General features: G+C 35.2%; 1 protein-coding gene and 1 pseudogene across 2 annotated transcripts in view; both read right to left on the bottom strand.

The window, feature by feature from the left end:
• Positions 1-13,866: 13,866 nt before the first annotated feature.
• The window catches only part of HIKESHI (heat shock protein nuclear import factor hikeshi), a 36,751-nt gene continuing 30,104 nt past the window's right edge, over positions 13,867-20,513 (bottom strand). The window contains exons 3-5 of one of the 2 annotated variants that reach the window (XM_074217060.1): positions 19,161-19,312; positions 17,108-17,226; positions 13,867-14,100 (exon numbers count right to left, since the gene is read on the bottom strand). In XM_074217060.1, the coding sequence (XP_074073161.1) occupies positions 14,046-14,100; positions 17,108-17,226; positions 19,161-19,312 (326 nt within the window). In that variant the 3' untranslated portion in view covers positions 13,867-14,045. The remainder of the gene's footprint in view (positions 14,101-17,107; positions 17,227-19,160; positions 19,313-20,513) is intronic. The other variant, XM_074217061.1, reaches the window with a different exon arrangement.
• On the bottom strand, positions 15,098-15,165 carry LOC141510606 (U6 spliceosomal RNA; annotated as a pseudogene).

Raw genomic sequence — 20,513 nt, 5'->3', positions numbered from 1 at the left:
TGCCTCAGCTTTCTCATCTGCAAAATACACTGAAAGAAATGGCAAACCACACCAGTATCTTTGCCAAGAGAACTCCAAATGGGGTTCAGAGTCAGACAGTACTGAACAGGATGGCCTTCTATATGCCAGGTACTGTGATAAAGCCTATGGCTAAAATTAATTTTAAAGGGGCTTTAAGAGGAAAAATAAAGTTAAACATATACATATACATATACATATACATACATACATATATATATATATATATATATATGCTCACTAAACTGTGTACTGCTGAGGGGAGGGGGCATGGGAGGGTGGAAGAAAATTGTATAACATAAATATGCAAGTAGATGGACATTGAAAGACTTATAATATGTAATTAGAAAAATAAAAACTTTCATAACATGTAATTGGAAAATAAAATAAAACTTCAATAAAAAAAAAGAAGAAAGATGATGTGCTGAACGAGACATTTATTTCCATTCTTTGTTAGTGTGGGATTTTGCATGATTGTATATTTGTTACCAGAGTTTTGGTTTTCTTTCTCTTTTTTTCAATGGTTGTGATGTGGAAGGGAGAGAAAATCATTTTTTGTTAATTGAAATTTTTTAATAAATAAAATATAACATCTAAGAGATATTTGTTTAGAAAAGGAGATGGAAAAACATCCTAGCTCTATTATTTCCTGTGTTATTTAATCTCTTTGTCCCTCATTTTCTTCATCTGTAAAATGAGAGCATTGGATTAGATGACTTTATGATCTTCTGAAATAAGTGAGGGATAAATATTAGTATACTGACAGTCATATCATTATATAGTATTGATATGCATATACTATTAAAATTGGTATCCATATAATATTAAAACTTATAAAAGTTTTAGGGATAGTTTAAGGGGAGTCCCCATGGAAGATTTTGGAGAGAGAAAGGACAAGAGCTATAGAAGATGAGAAAGTTTACTATTTTCAATCTGTACCCCTGGAGAAAATACCCACAGCAATTAGATTACAAATCCAACAAATATTCAAGTATAGTGATAGAAAATAAGTTGGAACAATCCATTCTACACTACATGGCCTGGAGAGTGAAGGTGACATAATAGATCTTTCCTATGTTTAATAGATTGTGTCTATAAATAATAAATATACAGAACTGGTTATAATGTGGTCTCCATCATATATTTATGAGCAGAGCCTTTTGACCCTCTCATCTTTGCAATGAACATTGTCACCAACCACTTTACTTATTTCTTTTCAAGAACCTAGTCACATAAATCTATTTGTTTCTGTACCTGCTGTCCTGTTATCTGAAAACTCCATTTTTAGGAAATATCACCATGAGGGTAACTTGGAGTTGTTTTTAGTTGTGGATGAATTAGTTTCTAGAACCAATGAAAAGCAACATTGAAAGCATAAAGTAGACAATGAACTGGTCTTAATGTCAGGAAGTCTTGGCTTCAATTTCTGACTCTGATCCTTATGGAAAAATCACTTCTCAGTGCATCCCATCCCAAGATAACTCTTTTACAACAATAAATTGCAGGTGAGCTACAATCTATTTCCACATCATGAGTTATCAATATTAATGAATGGGCAAGATTGGGCAAAAACGTTGTGAACTTGCCAGAACTCTTCCTGGGACCATCATTCCATTCTCTAAAAAAAACTCCAACATTTCTGTAAGTTCTAGGCTCTTGTTTAAAGAGCAAAATGGTCATATAAGAAGCTATCCTTTATCACCAGGATTTTTTTCCTGAAAATATCAAAGAAAAAATAACATTAACAACTTTGTATCATTTTAAGTATCCTATTTCAGATATAAATCTAAAGTTATTATCAGGTGGCAAAAGTGTGTCCCTATGCATATTTTACATATAGCAAAGCTGGAAATGATTTCACAATTCAATTTGTCCTGTCTACTCATTTTAAATATGATTGAGAACTAGAGGGGTCCCCCAGGAAAGTAGCAGAGCTTGTATCTATATCCACATCCTCTGACTCTGGATTTTAGACACTTTCTATCTACCATCTATTACCATGGGTAACAGATAAAATCACTGCATCCTAGTCAATGAAGCAACATGGATCACATAGTGGATAGAGTACTGGACATGGAGTAGGTTTAGAGGCTGGTACAGATGTTATGTAAACTTCAGTAAGATACTCCACTTCTCTGGGCCTCAGATTCCTAATCTGTAAAATGAGGAATAATAGCACCTACCTCTCAAGGTGGATATGAGGTTCAAATAAGCTAATATATGGAGTGTTTTGCAAATCCCGATATAGATACTAGCTAATATTATTGCTCCAAGATCAAAACAGACACCATGGAGTTTTAAGCTCTGAAGGGACTTTCAATATCATTTGAATCCAGTAGAAATGTCATGGTTGTTTTAATATATTTGCTCTGTCTAAATATTTAAGCTACATGAAGACTTGTTAATTGGATTATATGGTGCTCTAGACAAAGGGTCACATAATAAACCTAGCTGAAAGCAGACCCATGCACAGGGAGCTGGTTTGGGTCACCTTGATGTGATGGAGAAAGAGTCAGATGATCAGGGTTTAAGTCCTGACTTTGACACCTAGTAGCTGTGTGGTCATGGGCAAGTTGCTTTATCTCGTGAGCTTCAGTTTCCTTATCACTATGACAGGGATAATTATATTTATACTACTTACCCAGAAGGTTTTTGTGAGAACATTTTAATTTTAAAGCACTATAGAAATGTGTTATTATTATTTGTCACCCTCAGGTTTGACAAGCATGCCTCAGAACCATTTAGTAATATTCTAGATAAAACACACACACACACACACACACACAATTCCATAATGGGAGATAAAATTATAAATTAATGAAGGTTCCAAAAGATAAATTCAAACTACGTTTTCCAAACCAGCTGGAAGTTTTTCAAAATGTTAGTCACATGATGGATCCATGAAGGAATGATACACTCAAACTGATGGGACATGATGGAAATACACTGAGATTTCAAATTAAAGACCTAGCTTCTAATCTTGGTTCTATCTCTTACTGGCTATGTAAGTGTCCTTGGACAAATAATTTACCTCTCTGCTTTGTGAAACAAGGGAATTGGTTTGTACAATCTCTAAGATTCCTCCCTGCTTTAAGAAGCGATAATTTGATTTCATAAATGTAAAAGGGTATTTGTTTCATTCCAAGCAATATCTACTTTTGCCATTTTTCATTTTGCCAATGTACAATTTCAATCATCTGTTGTCCTTAAAAAGACAAGTATTTTATTTCTCAAGTTAATGTTTTCCTTCTCAGTTTCTTTCTTCAAAATAATCCAAGTTAAATAGTAAATAAAACATAAGTTCAAATCTCATCTCAGATACTTATTAGTTGTATGATCTGACACTGCATCTCTGGGTCTGAATTTACCACCTCTAAATTGAGATTGGAGTGGACTTGAAAAACATTTCCAGTTCTAAATCTCTGATCCTACATTCCACTCTTTGAAGAACATAAACCATCTGGGTCATGTTTCCTAAACTATACATTACTGCCATCCAATGGCAAGAGAGGGCAACTTCAGGTTTACAATTCATGGAAATTGTGTGGAGGCTAAAATGTTCTTTTTCCCTCCCTGAACTGTAAGCTACATGGAGACAGGATCTTATCATCTTAGTACAGTACTTGAATCACATTAGAAACTTGATAAATGTCTACTGCTGTTCTCAAATCCATTCCTCTTCCCATGACAACCCTGTACCAACTACAATGAGCATGCCAGATTGGAAGTAGAGACTGTGATTGGGGAAGGAAGGTGAAGTCACCACTCCAAAGCAAATGCCCAGAAATTCAGGCTATTGCTTCTCCCTTATTTTTCCTCTCCTGGGAGGGAGTGGATGAGCAGGAGAAATCCCTTACTCCTCTCCTTCCCAGTGACTTGTCTCTGATTTTCCTTTCTTTATCTCTCTCAACAAACTCTAATTTAAAGGAAGAGTGATCTAGAAACCAACAAATCTGCATTTATTAAGTAACTGCTACATGCCAAACCCTGTATTATACACTAGGAAAATAAAGGGTATGTTTTTACTCGGAAGTAACATTCTATTGGGGAGATAATGTACATGCACATATGTACATAAGCAGAAAAAATTAAAGGCAATTAAGGAAAAGCTTCAGGGAGTAACCTAGACTTGTCAAAGATTCAGGCTTTGAATCCTAGTTCTGTTATTTATGACTTCTGTAAACATGGTTAAATCATTTTCCCTTTAGATCAACGTTTCTTCATCTGTGAAATAACTGGGTGAACTAGACACTTTGTTCAATTCTCTTGCAGCTCTAATCTATGATCATTAGAACTGGAAAGTCCATACCAGGGATTTTCACTACAGAAATTAATCCCAAATTAAAAACAAAAGGACCCAATATATCTTTTTTTTTTAGGTTTTTGTGAGGCAAATGGGGTTAAGTGGCTTGCTCAAGGCCACACAGCTAGGCAATTTATTGTCTGAGGCCGGATTTGAACTCGGGTACTCCTGACTCCAGGGCCAGTGCTCTATACACTACGCCACCTAGCCTCCCCCAAGACCCAATATATCTTAAAAGAGTTGTTATTCGGTCATTTTCAGTCATGTCCAACTCTTTGTGACCCCATTTGGATTTTTCTTGGCAAAGTTACTGTGGTTTGCCAGTTCATTTTACAGATGAAGAAATAATGGCAAACTAGTTTAAATGACTTGACAGGCCTCCCCCAGGTTAGTGTCAAGACAGTTTTGAACTCGGGAAGATGAGTCTTCCTGACTTTTGGCCCAGTGCCTGATTCAATGTGCCACCATCCTAAAAGAAGCACCAAATTTTTGTGCAAGCAAATAATTGTCTATCATTTGGGAGATGGCTGAATAAACTTCAAAGAGATTACTGAATGTGAAGAATTCAGAGAAACATGGGAAGACTTGTATGAACTGGGCAATGATTACAGTAACAGATGAGTGTATATGTTTTAGTAACCCAGTATGTTGTTTGCATCTTCATATTCAGTAATCTCTCAGAAAGACAAATGGACAGGGCCCAGGAAGGTCAAGAGATTCAGGATCCTCAGAATAGTTCAAGAAACTATTGAATAAGGAATGTTAAGGGTGTAGAGCACCCCACAAACCAGCTGAGTGCTCTGGGAAACAGGCTAGGGGAAGGGCTGTGTGTGTAGAGAGGCCAGGGAAGAAAGGGGATGGTGGTGAGGTAGAAGGCAGAGAAAGTTTTTAAGATTTATTTCTCTATATAAAATGGTAATTTTCATCATATTCTTGCAAGGATTTTAATTTTACATTTTTCTCCTCCTTCCTTTCTCTCCTCTCATGACAGAAAACAAGATATATATATCTTGATCCTGTTGGGAAAGAAGAATCAAATCCAAATAGAGGAAAAAATTAGAGAGAAAAATGGATATAATACATAAAACGCCTAAAAATTGAAGATTTTTGGTTTACATTTAAATTCCATAGTTCCTTCTCTGGATATGGATAGTATTTTCCATCACAAGGCTTTTGGAATTGTCTTTGATTACTGTACTGTTGAAATGTATAAGCCCATCGATAGGTGATCATCACTCAGTGTTGCTGTTAGGGTGAAGAACATTCTTTTGGTTCTGCTCACTTTATTCTGCACCAGTTCAGACAAGTCTTTCCAAGCTGTTCTGAAGTCATGACTCACATGGTTTCTTAGAGAACAACAGTGATACAATGTATTCATATACCACTTAACTTGTTCAGTCATTCCCCAATTGCTGAACATTCCCTGAATTTCCAATTCTTTGCCACTACAAAAAGAGCTGCTATGAATATTTTTGTACATATAGGTTTTTTACCTTTTTTTTGGTGGTAAAGGTACATATGGGTTTATTTTTTGTGTGTGTGTGTGATTTCTTTGACAGACAGATCTGATAGTGTTAATGCTGGGTCAAAGGGAATGAACAGTTTTATTGCCTTTTTGGGTATGATTCCAAATTGTTTTTTTTTTAGGTCTTTGCAAGGCAAACGGGGTTAAGTGGATTGCCCAAGGCCACACAGCTAGGTAATTATTAAGTGTCTGAGACCAGATTTGAACCCAGGTACTCCTGACTCCAAGGCTGGTGCTTTATCCACTATGCCACCTAGCCACCCCAAATTGTTCTTTAGAAAGGTTGGATCAATGAAGAGTATTCTTGATATCAGAACTTGGAGCTACCACCCTACCAGATCATAAAATAATATTATGCCTGTGATAATATTTCTATTTCTAACTTAAAACATCAATTATGTTGGTCCTCATGTTTATTCATTTATTCCCAAAAGTAATCATGGGCTATGCTGTGATAATTACACTTCAACTGATCCATTATTCTATCCTTATCTTGTGGGCACTGCCTCAAAGTAGACTGTAATCTGTCTGTGCCTCCTCTGTAATAAATCACTCCAAGAATCTACCTTAGAAGCCTTTCCTAGTATAGGTGGGGAGGGGTGGGGAGGGGGAGGGCAAAGAACCTTTCTTCTGCCAAGGGCCATCTGGATATTTATAATATCATTTGCCAAGCTATATTTGTTCAAATGTTTCATTAATTTATCCATAAAAAAAATCTAGATTTATTGAATTTTGAGTCCCACCTGTAGTTACACTAGCAACACCAGACCAATACAGGGCCAAAGATTCCCTAACCCTGTCCTAGAATCTCTAGGAGTCACTATCGTGGTTAAATTGTTCATCAATTAATGACCAACTTTCTGAGTGGACAAGGAGCTAAACTAGATCTTAGGCCACCAGTGCTACGTCTAATATTCTGTTTTTGAACTTGGGAGACAAGACAACTCTACAGCACAATGAGGTGATACAGTAGGACTTTTGTGGGAAAGTTATTCAAAAGTCAGAACAGAAACACTTTTTTTGTCCTATTCTTTTTTTTTTTAAGGTTTTTGCAAGGCAAATTGGGGTTAAGTGGCTTGCCCAAGGCCACACAGCTAGGTAATTATTAAGTGTCTGAGACCGGATTTGAACCCAGGTACTCCTGACTCCAGGGCCGGTGCTTTATCCACTACACCATCTAGCTGCCCCATGTCCTACATATTCTTGAGGTCAAAACGTATTGGCTAAATGATCTGAGACTAATTAGACATATTAAGATAGTTAAATTCATGAGCATTGACAGATATTATCTAGCATGCATTTAGAACTCACCTTTTAAGAATTAGCATTTTAAAACAAAAAAAAAGCATTTTAACAGTTCTACTCCATAGTCAACATGTATTTGAGATTAGCATTGTTAGCACAATTTAATTTATACTACTTTAAAATAAAGTAGTGTAAGCCCCAGACATTTTTAACTTTACCTTTGTAAAGTCATACAATTTTTATCATTAACCTTAATTTTCTTTCAAAATCTAAATGTTATTCCCTTAGACACTCATATATGCCTTAATTCTAATAGAAAAATATATTTCTCTTGACAAAAAAGAACCTTACTGTGAGAATAGTTTTTAAAAAATCCTAAATTCCTATGCCCAAAGGGACATACCCTTTGAACCAAAAATATTACTACTAATTGTATCCCAAAAAAAGATTAAAAAGTGTGTGTGGGGGGGGGTGATTTATAGCAGCTTTTTTTGTGTGTGTGATACCAAAGAATCTGAAACTGAAGGGATGCCCATCAACTGGAGAATGACTGAACAAGAGGTGTATATATGATTGTGATGGAATACTGAAAGAAATGATGAGCAGGCTGACTGCAGAAAAACCCTATAAGGACTTATATGAACTGATACAAAAATGAAGTGAGCAGAAGTAGAACATTATAATAGCAATACTATGAAAGACTTAGCTATTCTCAGCAATACAATGACTGAAGACAATTCTAATGGACTAATGAGGGAAAATGCTAGCCACATCCAAAGAAAGAAATAAGGGAGTCTGAATGCAGATCAAAGTATACTAATTTTCACTTTATTTTTTCCTAGGTTTTTTTGATGAGAATGTGTGGTTTGTTGTTTTTTTTTTGCAACACAACTAATATGGAAATGTTTTCCATTACTTTATATGTATAATTTGCATGCTTATCACCTCAAAGATGGGAGGGAAGGGAAAAGAAAACTTGTAACTAAAAATTTGAAAAGACAAATAATAAAAACTTTTTAGACTTGTGATAGAAAATGCCATCCACATCCAGAGAAAATACTATGGAGTCTATTTTCACTGTTTAAAACTTGTTTTGGCAGCTAGGTGGCACAGTGGATAGAGCACCAGCCCTGGAGTCAGAAGTACCTGGGTTCAAATCTGGCCTCAGACACTTAGTAATTACCTAGCTGTGCGGCCTTGGGCAAACCATTTAACCCCATTGCCTTGCAAAAAAACCCCACAACAACTTAAAAATAAAAAAAAAACTTTTTTTTTCTTCCTCATGGTTTCCCCCCCTTTATTTCTGTTTCTTTTCTCAAAGCAGGACTAAATATGTAATATGTTAAACATGATTGTACAAATATAAATTATATCAGATTACTCACTGTCATGGGGAAGGGGGAGGGAAGGGAAGGAGGAAGAACGCAAAAGATGAATATTTTTAAATGTTATTAGAAAATAAAATAACATTAAAACTGCTTTATGTGTAATTAGGGAAAAATAAAATATTAGAGTTAAAAAAATCTAAGTTCTGTGATTTCATTGCCAATTATCTGATAGTCAGGTTTTTAGGTCTTTCTTTAGAAAAGGAGCTAAATCACTTCTTCTAGAAAGGGCCACATTGTACTGAATTCATCAATAGCATCCTCTGATATTATTAAATGTAACTAACTAGGTTTAATCCTTAATAGTTCCTCTAGAAGAGGGATTTTCATTACTTCTCTTAAAGTATCAAAACCAAGTTCTAAACCAGATAGCCTTTCCCTCACCAGTTGCATTGATGTGTATATAACAACTCCAAAAACATCACCAGCCAATTCCTAATTTACACTTATTCTCAAGTCCCTACCATTTAATTACATATAAAGTATGTTGGCAGGGTCTTCCCCTGAGATCAAACTTACTGATACTCCAATTCTTAAAAAAGGAAAGATTAGCAGTTTTGAAAAATTCAAAGTTATGTTAGAAACTAAGATGAGAAAAGGTGCTACACTGCAGTTCACATTAACCTGACCGTTCATGTTTTATGAATGAAATATAAAATTGAATTAAACACCAAACACTGACATATTTGCTAGGGGGAAGGTAAAGGTATTCATAAAGACATTTGATATTTAGCAAAGTCAAAAGGAGGAGAAAACTCATATAATAGGTATACAATCCTATTCCTTTACTTCATGGCTTTAGCATCATCCCATGCAGTGGCAATGTGCAACATGACAATGTGTACCAATTGGTCATCTGTTTTTGTATTGGCTGAAAAAAAAAAGTACTATCTTTGGATATGTAGAAATAGTTAAATAATTTTCTTCATACTTAAACATGCTTTTCTAATTGCACTCATTGTACATATATGCAATCCTAATATGATGGTATGCAACCAACAATTCTCTCCATGTTGAAACTACAAAGTAAAGCCATCATTTGACTTAAAGTTACAACTATTATATTTGTGAACCTGCATCTTAAATTCTCTCTTATCAACATATCACTCTAATGCTACCAATAAATGTTCCTGGGTCACAAAAAAAAAAAATCAACAGAAGCAAATATATACATGAAATAAGTAGAGTTCCCACTTTTAAGTGAACAGTATTACAGACCTTTTATGTAAAGCAATTTTTATGGAATATAAATCTGCATGCAGACCAGGAGAAATGAGAGAGGGAAGAAGGAAGGGGATTCCCCCACCTGCTGAGGGGACCAATACAAAGTTCTAGGAGAGGCCAGGGCAGGGAACAGAGAAGAGCAGCAGGAGGAACCCAAAGGGATCGGGCCAAGGTGAGAAGGGAGCCAGGCTGAACCAAGAGGAATAACACTGTGGGGGCCAGCCAGAGATGGGAGAGAACTGTCACATGGAAATGGGGGTGGGGGGAGATAGACACATTGTACATTGTACTTAGCAGGGATGGACAAAAGAAAGGAGTTAGACATATGGGCCCAGCAGGGCAGAGATCGCAAGCCAAGCCCCCAAACCAGAGTGAAGTGATGGCAGAGCATCAGTCCTTCTGATTTCACATGTAGAGTTTTTTTTTTAGGGTTTCTTTTTCTGCAGGGGATGGAGATCTTAGTACCCAGTAGAGAGGCAAGTATAGAAAGACAGTACTGTTCAGTAAAGCTAACATAGGTGTTTTTTGGGAATGTGGAATTCTTTCAGAATTCTTTATATAAAGTCATTGTGTAATGGAAATATATACATATAACTGTGCTCTGATTTAAGAGGCAATTTGTCTGAATAAAAGCAAAATACCATATTGATCCAAAAAGAGGCTGCATATTTCTTCTGGGAATTTGGTCAATATATTACTAGCACAGTCTAGAATCAGTGATATTTTTCAGCCTGTTAAGTTTTTACAAAAAAACAACTTTCAATTAAGACCTCTTTTTAGAGATATAGACTATGGCGGGAGAGAGGGAGAGGCTCTTATTTGTGTTAGATGTTTTAAATACAATCGGTAAACTATTACCTTTTGTGTGCAAAGGTATTATAACAGGTCATGTTATTTTCATGTGAAAAGTTATCTTCTGTGATATGATACAAAAAAAAGTTTTCATCTATGTAAAATTAGGGTGACAATAATTATTCCTCTGCAAAGTTCAATGACTTAACCCTACATAGCAAATTTTAGTAATTTTTTTAAACACAGAAGCATTAGAAACAAAACTATAGCTCTTACCCTTTTGTCATCCAAAAGAGTATCCTTTCAAAAAGCTAAAAAATGAGGTGATAGGTTTAGTAAAACTGATATGCGAGCAATACTCTAACATGTCAGATAATTAGTAGGACTGGTTCACTCCACCTAAGGGATTTGTGAGGGCCTTTCTGGAGCTTCTTCCCAGTAAATATCCAAGTATGTTGATTTTTTTAAAAAAGTAAATTCATGAAAAGACTTTCAAACTACTCAATTTAAAATGTCATACCAATATGTAACATGACTGTACATGCAAAATGATTGTACATGTTTAATCTATAACAAATAACCTGCTATCTTTGAGTGGGGGAGAGGAAAGGGTAGGAGGCAAAAAAATTTTACGAAAATGTTGAAAATATAATTGGAAAAATTAATTAAAAATAAAATCTGTCATAAAGTGGTAACAAGTCTGTCAACATGGCAAGAAATGATGCTTATTAGTTTTCCCCACTTACTCATCCTCATAGCTGGACCAAAGTTAAATAGTGCAAGTAAGTGTTAAGGAAGGCCTATCTCTGTAAAAAATGACTAAGCTAGGGGCAGCTAGGTGGTACAGTGGATAGAGCCCTGGCCCTGGAGTCAGGAGTACCTGAGTTCAAATATGGCCTCAGACACTTAATAATTACCTAGCTGTGTGGCCTTGGCCAAGCCACTTAATCCCATTGTCCTAGCAAAAACTAAAAGAATGACTAAGCTTGTGAAATATCTCCTTGGAAAAACAACTGACCTAGAAAACAGATCCAGAAGAGAGAATTTAAAAATTATTGAGCTACCTGAAAGTCATGACCAGGAAAAGAATCTAGACTTCAATTTTAAAGAATTTCTCCAGGAAATCTGCCCTGATATTCTAGAAACAAAGTGTAAAAAAGAAATAGAGTGACTCTACCAATCCCCTCCTGAAAGAGATCCTAAAGTAAAAACTCCCAGGAATATTATAGCCAAATTTCAGAACTCCCAAGTCAAAGAGAAAATATTACAAGCAGGCAGAAGCAAACATTGTGGCACTACAGTCAGGATTACACAGGACTCAGAAGCATCTACCTTAAGGTCTTGTAGGGTTTGGAATAAAAAATTCAGGAAGGCAAAAGAGCTTGGAATGCAATCGAGAATCAACTACCCAGCAAAACTGAACACCTTTTTTAAGGGGAAAAGATGGACATTTAATGACATAGGGGACTTTCAAACTTTCTTGTTGAAAAGACCAGAGTCAAAGAGAAAGTCTGATCTTCAACTATAGGACTCAGATGAAGCTTAGAGAGTGGACAGGAAGGAAAAATTATGAGAGATTTAATGATGTTGAACTGCTGATATTCCTGCACTGGAAGAGATACTGAGATACTGATAACTCAAAGGAACTTTCTCAATTATTAGAACAGTTAGTAGGAGCATATATATAGACAAGACACAGGAGAGAGATGAATATAAATGTATAATATATTATAAAGATGGAGTCAATGGGCAAAAAAAAAGGAATGTACTGGGGAAAAGGGAAAGGAGAGGTAGAATGGGCTAAGATATTTCATGTAAAAGCATCAAGAAAAAGTTTTTGCAATGGAGTGGAAGGGGGCAAATTGAGGGGGGAATGAGTATTCATTCTCATCAGAAATGACTCAGAGAGGAAGCACCATACACACTCAATAGGGTATAAGAAATCTATCTTACCCTAGAGGAAAAAGGAGAGGAAGGGGATGGGAGAAAGGGGGAAGAGAGGAGGACTGTAATAATAAAGGAGAGGGAAGATTATGAGAGAGAGTAGTCAGATACAACTTTTTTTTTTTACAGGGCAATGGGGTTAGGTGGCTTGTCCAGGGTCACACAGGTGGGTGGTCATGTGGTGTCCAGGACAAGATTTGGGCTAAGGTCCTGGCTCCAGGGTCGGTGCTCTGTCCACTGAGCCACTTGGCTGCCTGACAACACACTTTTGAGAAGAGACAAAGTCAAAAGAGAGAGAGAAAAGAATAATGGGAGAGTGGGGAGGAATGGATGGAGGGAAATACAGGTGCAATAGCAACTGTGAGGAAAAAATATTGAAGCAATTTCTCTGACATTTAGGATAAAGAATTTGATCCATTCCCAGAGACAGAGCTATCTGAACACAGACTGAAGTACAATTTTTTTTTTGGTCTCTCACTTTATTTTTCATGAGATTTCTCTATTTTTGTGGGGAGAGGGAGGGATTATGTTTATTTTTACAACAAGACTATTGTAGTAATGTGTAAATAAATTAATGGAAAAAAAAAGAATGAGTAAACTCTGTAATGGTAGAAGACTAGTTATAAAGATCTAACCTTTATGGTATGGTACAGTGAAATTAAGCCTAGTTAAAACTAAATTAAGTTATCAAAACAGAATGATAAAGGGTCACAGGGAAAAAACTAAGCACAAGTATCCTACTATATAAAAAATACAGCTATACCAATCCTACTGGATTATCAAGATACTGGCTAACATAAAGGATCTCAAAGGATAGTTGCCTTCCCATCACACAGGCACAAAAATATTATCAAGAAACCTGGCTTACAATATTTGTCTGTAAAGTCGTTTTTTTAAAAAGCATGAAGATTTTCCAAAGTAGAAAAGTGTTATTTTTTTTAATTCTTCCTTCTTCCCTCCAATCCCAAGTTTACTCTAAACATGCACGGTTAATGAATTCAATATTCTATATACCTAGAGCATTATGCATGCTCATTAATAAAAGAACATTACAACTTTGCTAAACATGCAGAGAAAGAAGTATGAGTTTTCAGAATATAAAACCTGCAGCCACTTTTCATAATGAGATTACTTTAATTGCAAGAAGAACTAGTCCTATGTTATCTTCTAATTTATGGACATTTGTACATTTATGAAGTTTTAAAAAGAGAAATCTACAAAAGAAATTTTATATGATTGGCAATTGAATTGGATCAAGATTGTTAAAGAGAATTTATAAATACGATGCCATTTTTAGTTGTTTCTACTACTTAAAGAGGCATCAAAATCATAACTGTTAAAAATCTATTTTAATTAGAACACATTTAACCAAATCAAATTAAATGCTTTTATTCTTTTTGATTAAATTTTTTTCAGTTTGTAAAGAAAGAAAACCAGCAGTGAGCACATTTTAGATTTGGGTAAATTTAACTATGTTTTTTGGTTCAATTTAATTAAGTGTCATAATTAAGAAGCAATTTTTCACCTTCATGCTTTTAAATGGCGGTTGGTTTATTATCTTCAAAATATGACAATGGTTCAGCACCCTTTAAAAATCATTTTATTTAAATCATGTTTTCCAAAAAAGCGGGTTCTGGGTTAGTCGCCTTTGAAAGTTTTCATACCTAGAAAAGAAAGCAAACAATTACATGTAAGAAAATTAAAATAGTATCTCTTAGCAGCACAAGTCAGCCATAGTAGAAAATGAAAACTAGTTAGCAAATGGAAAAGGGGGGCGGGGGAGGGGGAAGCAACTACCTAGTAAAAGAGTTACAATTAGTTATTTTAATTTCAGTGGTATTATTTAATTTCAAATTCAAAGTAATTAGAATTAGGGACTACAGTAGAAATACTGTTAATAATGGACATTTATATTTTTGACAGTTTACAAAGCACTTTACATCTACTTCCTTATTTGATCTTCACAGCAATCCATTTTTACAGATTAAGGGGCTTAGTTGTTTCCTCAAGTGGCTAACCAATGCTTACAAAGCTAGTTAAGCATCAAGAAGCAGGTACAGTTCTCAACTCCAAGCCTAGGGTTCTTTTCAACTCCTATGCCACTAATACTGACATAACTAATCAGAATTAATAGATGAAATCTAGGTAGAGCTTCAAGGAACATCCTTCAAGTGCTTTGCCTTTACACATATTACCTTGTTCCAAAATGCTGTGCTGCAAAGTATAAAAAGCACAGAACTTGAAATCACCTGTAGCTATAGATTTTTAACAAATTAAACTACAAAAGCACAAAAATTCCACAAGGCAACATGTCCTGATTTTTATGTAGATCAATTATTGCTTCTAAATTACAAGCACTTATTGAAGGTTGTTAGGACCAAATTTTAAGTCTTTCTAGATAACTCCAAATTAACTTAATAGATAGATAATTCTATTTCTAATTTCTAGATAACCAATTCAAATTAACTTAAAATCTTTAACACTATTACTTCTTTTGTTTTTAACTTTTTTTTTGCAAGGCAATGGGGTTAAGTGACTTGCCCAAGGTCACACAGCTAGGTAATTATTAAGTGTCTGAGGCCAGATTTGAACTTGGGTCCTCCTGACTCCAGGGCCAGTGCTCTATCTGCTGTACCACCTAGCTGCCCCAATACTATTATTTCCTTGCACAGGGGCCATGCTAATCTTCTCTGTATTGTTCTAATTTTAGTATGTTCTGCCAAGGCAAGCACCCCAATACTATTATTTCTAAAAGTTTCCAGATAACATTTCTTACTTTTATGTATTAAAAAAAATTCATCCCTGTTTTTAAAATCCTTTAGGGCAAGTGACCACACATATTAATGCACAGGAATCTCTAACATATACCACTAGTCAATTCCATGAAAATATGACATTATGGGAAATAACTATTAAGAGGTGACTCCATGTGGAGGCTGCAGAGGATACAGAAGGGTGGAACAGTGGTAAAGAGCACAGACGTGAAGTCAGAAGACCTGCATTCAAATCCCATTACTTACTACCTACATGACCTAAGACAAGTCAATTAACATCTCTGAAGCTCACTTTCCTCATGTCCATGTCAAGTAGAAATGGGTTACCCGTTCCAGTGGCCCATAATGCCTTAGAGATTCACTTCCTAACATTATCTATGTTCTATCAGACAGTTATCCCTTCCACGTCACAGGGATTATGGGCATAGTGCCTCTGTGATCTGGAAAATCTGTGTAAAATTTTGGTCCTCCCTTCATACTAGAAAAAATATTGTACAATACTATACATATTTTTATGCATTTCTAAACTTTTTCTAGGTCATCTGCTGGCCTTCCCATGTCATCTGTGGTTTCTGCAAAATTTCTAAAAATTCCCACTGAAGTTCTAATGCTAACCAACACTGTATCATAACCACAATGGGAAAAGTTGCAATGTGAAAAGGATAACTGTATTTTTATTTATTTTGTTAAATACTTTCTAATTACATTTTTTTAAATTAGGTTTTTGCAAGGCAAATGGGGTAAAGGGGTTAATGTGCCCAATGAAACTGAATTTGAACTCCTGACTCCAGGGCCGGTGCTTTATCCACTGCACCACCTAGATGCCGCTCTAATTACATTTTAATCTGGTTTTAGCAGCATCGAGATTGGTCTGATACCTCTGGACTAGAAAACATCATGGTATGGGGAAAAAGTAGTGGCTTTGAAAGGAAAAGATCTGGGTTTACCTGTATGACCTTGGGCAAGTCACTGTACTTTTCTGGACCTTTAATACAATGAGTAGCTGAACTAGATGGCTTCTGGGGGGTTATCTCCAGTCCTAAATCTATATTCCTATGTTCTTACACAAGTATGGCATGTGGGAGACCCAAATGAAAAAGTGCTGAGCACAAGACATAACAAAATTAGGGCAGCTAGGTGGTACAATGGACAGAGCACCAGCTCTGGAATCAGGAAGACCTGAATTCAAATCTGGCCTCAGACACAATAATTACCTAGCTGTGTGACTCTGGGCAAGTCACTTAACCCCACTGCCTTGCAAAAACAAAACAAAACAAAATTATAAAAAGGTTATTAGGATGGGTATGGTAGTTTGGCCATCATATGGCGATGCTACTATCATAAATGAGCCCAGCTAGCACAACTGTACTCTAACTCCACAAACAGCAAACCACTATAAGTTTAACACCATGTTTATTAACAAGAAACAACATTTCTTTGAAAGTATGTTTGTAAAATGACACAATGAATAAAAATAGGAACAATCATAGAATCAATATTTACTGAAAGAAATCTTAAAGATTATATGATATAACTCCACTTTAGAGATGAGAAAATGAGACCCAAAGGTCCCACAGAGAAGATCATGAAGCTACTCCCATCTCATTTTACAGATAAAGAACTGAGGTCCAGGGAGAGTAAGTGATTAGATCATGATCACAAAGATAATTTATTTCAAGGCTGGATTTGAAGTCAGGTCTTATGACTCCCAAGTCAGTGTTCTTTCCTACTGTAATATGCTCTCTGGTCAAAAGTAGCTTTCAATTCAAACCAAGATCCACAGACTCCAAAATTAGTATTCTTGACAAAATAGAACATATTCATTCTCTGTGTTTTTATAATATATAGTCAGGGAAAAAAAGAAATGTTATGAAAAGTGGAAACATTTTTCACACACCATTTCAGGACCACGTTCGCTGGAATGAAAACTTCGGATGGACTTGGTGTCATTTGGGACTGAGACACAGCAAATGATGAAGCAAAATTGTAAAAGTTGTCCAACATCTTCTGAGTAAACTGAAAAGTAAATAAGCAGCCCATGAATTATTATATATAATAGAGAAAAATACTTTTTATTTGGTTCTTGAACTTTTTAGGGATTAATAATTATGTCTAATCATTTATGAAATGAAATAAAAAAACTCTCATCTTGTCAAGCTGTTAATGACAGTCTTAAAGTGGACATCTTCCCTTTGAATAGGTTTTGATATTTGTAAATTTTCAGTATATTATTTTAGAAATCAGGGGGCAGCTAGGTGGCGTAGTGGATAAAGCACTGGCCTTGGAGGCAGGAGTACCTGGGTTCAAATCCAGTCTCAGACACTTAATAATTACCTAGCTGTGTGGCCTTGGGCAAGCCACTTAACCCTATTTGCCTTGCAAAAACCTAAAAAAAGAAATCATAGTTGTTTCTCTAGTACTAGCTTTATAATTCAAAGTCAGTCCATATCAAATGGTCTCATATTTCAAATGTACATATTTTGAGAATGTGTAGAAAAAAAGGGAAAAAAATTTTAATATAAATACTCCTAGCCCTTTCAAAACAAAAAATGTTTCAAAGTTTTTTCCAGGACAGTATAAACACTGAGTTAATTAAACAAGGCACTTAAATCAGAAAGAAAGTTAATTAAAAGTTAGGTGCTAAGCACCAAAATTTTGACCACTATAAAATCATACTTTTCCTCCTTTCTGAGAAAAAGAAATTCAGCATTAAATGCCAGCTGTAGGCAACACTTCTAAGAACTTAGGATACTCCTTCTTGACAAGAACAGAATTAGAAAAATCCCTTCAGAAAACAACCAGACAAAAATAATTGTTTATAAGAAAAGAGACTAATTCTAAAATAAAGGAGAAGGAAGGGACAAAATGGGAGAGAAAATCAGAAAAAAATTAAACTATTTAAACTATTATTAATGGATAGCAAATCAAATACAAAGTCATATCATTTGGGACATTTCATTTGAAATCAGTTTAAGTTAGAAAATTTGAATTTTTTAATGCTTTGAAGAAAAAATGTTTTAATTGGATATAGACCCATATTCTCCCATAATCTCCCCAGCCCTTCCCTCTCTCTCTAATATGAATAGGAATAAGGATTGGATCAGCAATGTCACTACGAAAAGGAACTCCTTCATGAATACAGGTTGACAGTTTTTCTGACTTCAGAGAGCTATCTACAACACTTTCCCAAGGTCATGTAGCCAAGTGATGTCAAAGGCAATATATGAACTCTAATTATCCTTGAATCAGGGTCATCTTTATTTTGACTCATTGTCTCTTAAAAGTAAATAAATCATAGACATACAAGCTCCCATTTTACAAGTAATTAAGTCATTCACTTCTTGAATGACAGCACAAGTATTTTCCTATGTGAAAAACTCATTTTAATTCATTCTTTATTAGAACTTATTTGTTTTCTTTACTGTCTGCCATAGACGCTATTAATTTTTTAATTCAGTAAACAATGGGATAGCATATCACAAAAAATGTTTTCATACTTAACACAAAAAGAATCTCTTTATATTTAAATCCTTTTTTATTCTAATTTTGCATTTTTAGTATTCTGATCTCAAGTAGACAAAAAATACTTCATGTCTTCCATCCCCCCCACCCCCAGGTAAAGAAGATTGCTGGTGCACTTGGATGTAAAGGATCTGATGCATGTCAGAGGCTCACAGGTCAAAGCCCATGAAAGATTTGTGTAAATATCAGCTGTGACAACATTTCACTTACAGACTAATTCACCCAGCTAATTTTCCTTTCTAAAAAATTAACAATTTATACTGAATGTTTCTTAATTAATCAAAATACTTGGTGGGAAAACAAGTAGACCAGTTTCTAAATGCATAGGTTGATAACTAATATTTTTCTATTTTTAAAAATGTTTACATTTATACAAACAGGCTGACTTTTGAAGTATGCTAAATTGTTCTCTATTTTCAACAAGTTACCTGAGTGAATGAATCAACTGATGATACAGCTGCATTGCCCACGGGAGTCAACTGGGCAAGATTATCCAGTAATTCCACAGAAATGCCAATCTGTGCAACAGTTGGAGTACGGGTAATATTCATGGCTCCAAAAGGATGCTGGCTGCCTTCCCCTGAAAGAAATATAGCAAGTACAGTATTATTTTTATAATGATCCATATACAATACTAGATCTCAAAGGCATGATAAAAGTTTAATTCAAAAAGATAAATAACAAATACTTTTTGAATATGTGTCTATTATTTTTATTTGGGAAAACAAAAAAAGGGAGTGGGGAATTAGATTTCCTTACTCCAAGAAATAATTTCTTTTACAAAATCCCAAAATTATTAGCATATGATATACATGAGAAAAAAAAATACTAGCTCTATGGGATAATTTTCTAAATCTACATGTTATATGGCTTTTCATTGCTGAATTTTTCCTCTGACAAAAGAGAATTAAACTGTCATCATAAATATCCAATATCAAACTTTTGTACTATCCTGTATTTAAATAAATAATTTTGTGGGATAACCCATATGCTAATACTCAAGGATCAATGAATTTTCAGTTTAGATAATTAGTCTAGGGGGCGGCTAGGTGGCAAAGTGGATAGAGCACTGGCCCAGAGTCAGGAGTACCTGAGTTCAAATATGGCCTCAAACATTTAATAATTACCTAGCTGTGTGGCCTTGGGCAAGCCACTTAACCCCATTGCCTTGCAAAAACCTAAAAAAATAAAAAAATTTTAAAAAACCATAATTAGTACATCAAATTAGGGGTAAGTCCACAATTTAGAAAAGTATTATAGATTAAATGATTTTCCTAGGCTCACAAAGCTAGTTAATACCCTGTCTGGAGAAGAGACTCAGAAGGGATTTGATAGTTATTTTTTTAGCATCTGAAACCCTTCTAGATGAAAAAGGACTTATTCTGCTTAAGGTAAAGAGTGGAAACTGCATAAGGTCAATTTAGGCTCAATGTCAAGAATAATGTCTTCTTGACTTATACAAATTCTAACAGGCTGCTCTTGCTTGGTTCTCATGTCAAGCTCTCTTCAGGGTCATTCTCTCCTCTCCTTTATTTCCAAGTAACTCGAGTTATCCATAAGTGGATATCCATAAAAGGTGTTTCAGCAAAGACCATGGCAGGCATATTTCTGGAGGAATGGCTGGGGACAACATGATCCCTGTGATCTTTTCTATCCTGAACTTCTGCAGCTCTATATATATACTGGTATTAGTCTATGATAATTAATCAAAAGGTCAGTCTGCTGGGGGGGGAATTCATAAAATGCTATCCAAAATAGAGTGCCCTGAAGTAACTTAATAA

This window comes from Macrotis lagotis, chromosome 1 (assembly GCF_037893015.1).
Source record: "Macrotis lagotis isolate mMagLag1 chromosome 1, bilby.v1.9.chrom.fasta, whole genome shotgun sequence".
In the NCBI taxonomy this organism is placed as follows: Eukaryota; Metazoa; Chordata; class Mammalia; order Peramelemorphia; family Peramelidae; genus Macrotis; species Macrotis lagotis.
The sequence above is the reverse complement of the archived record's forward strand: the minus strand, read 5'-3'. Positions and strand labels throughout refer to the sequence as shown.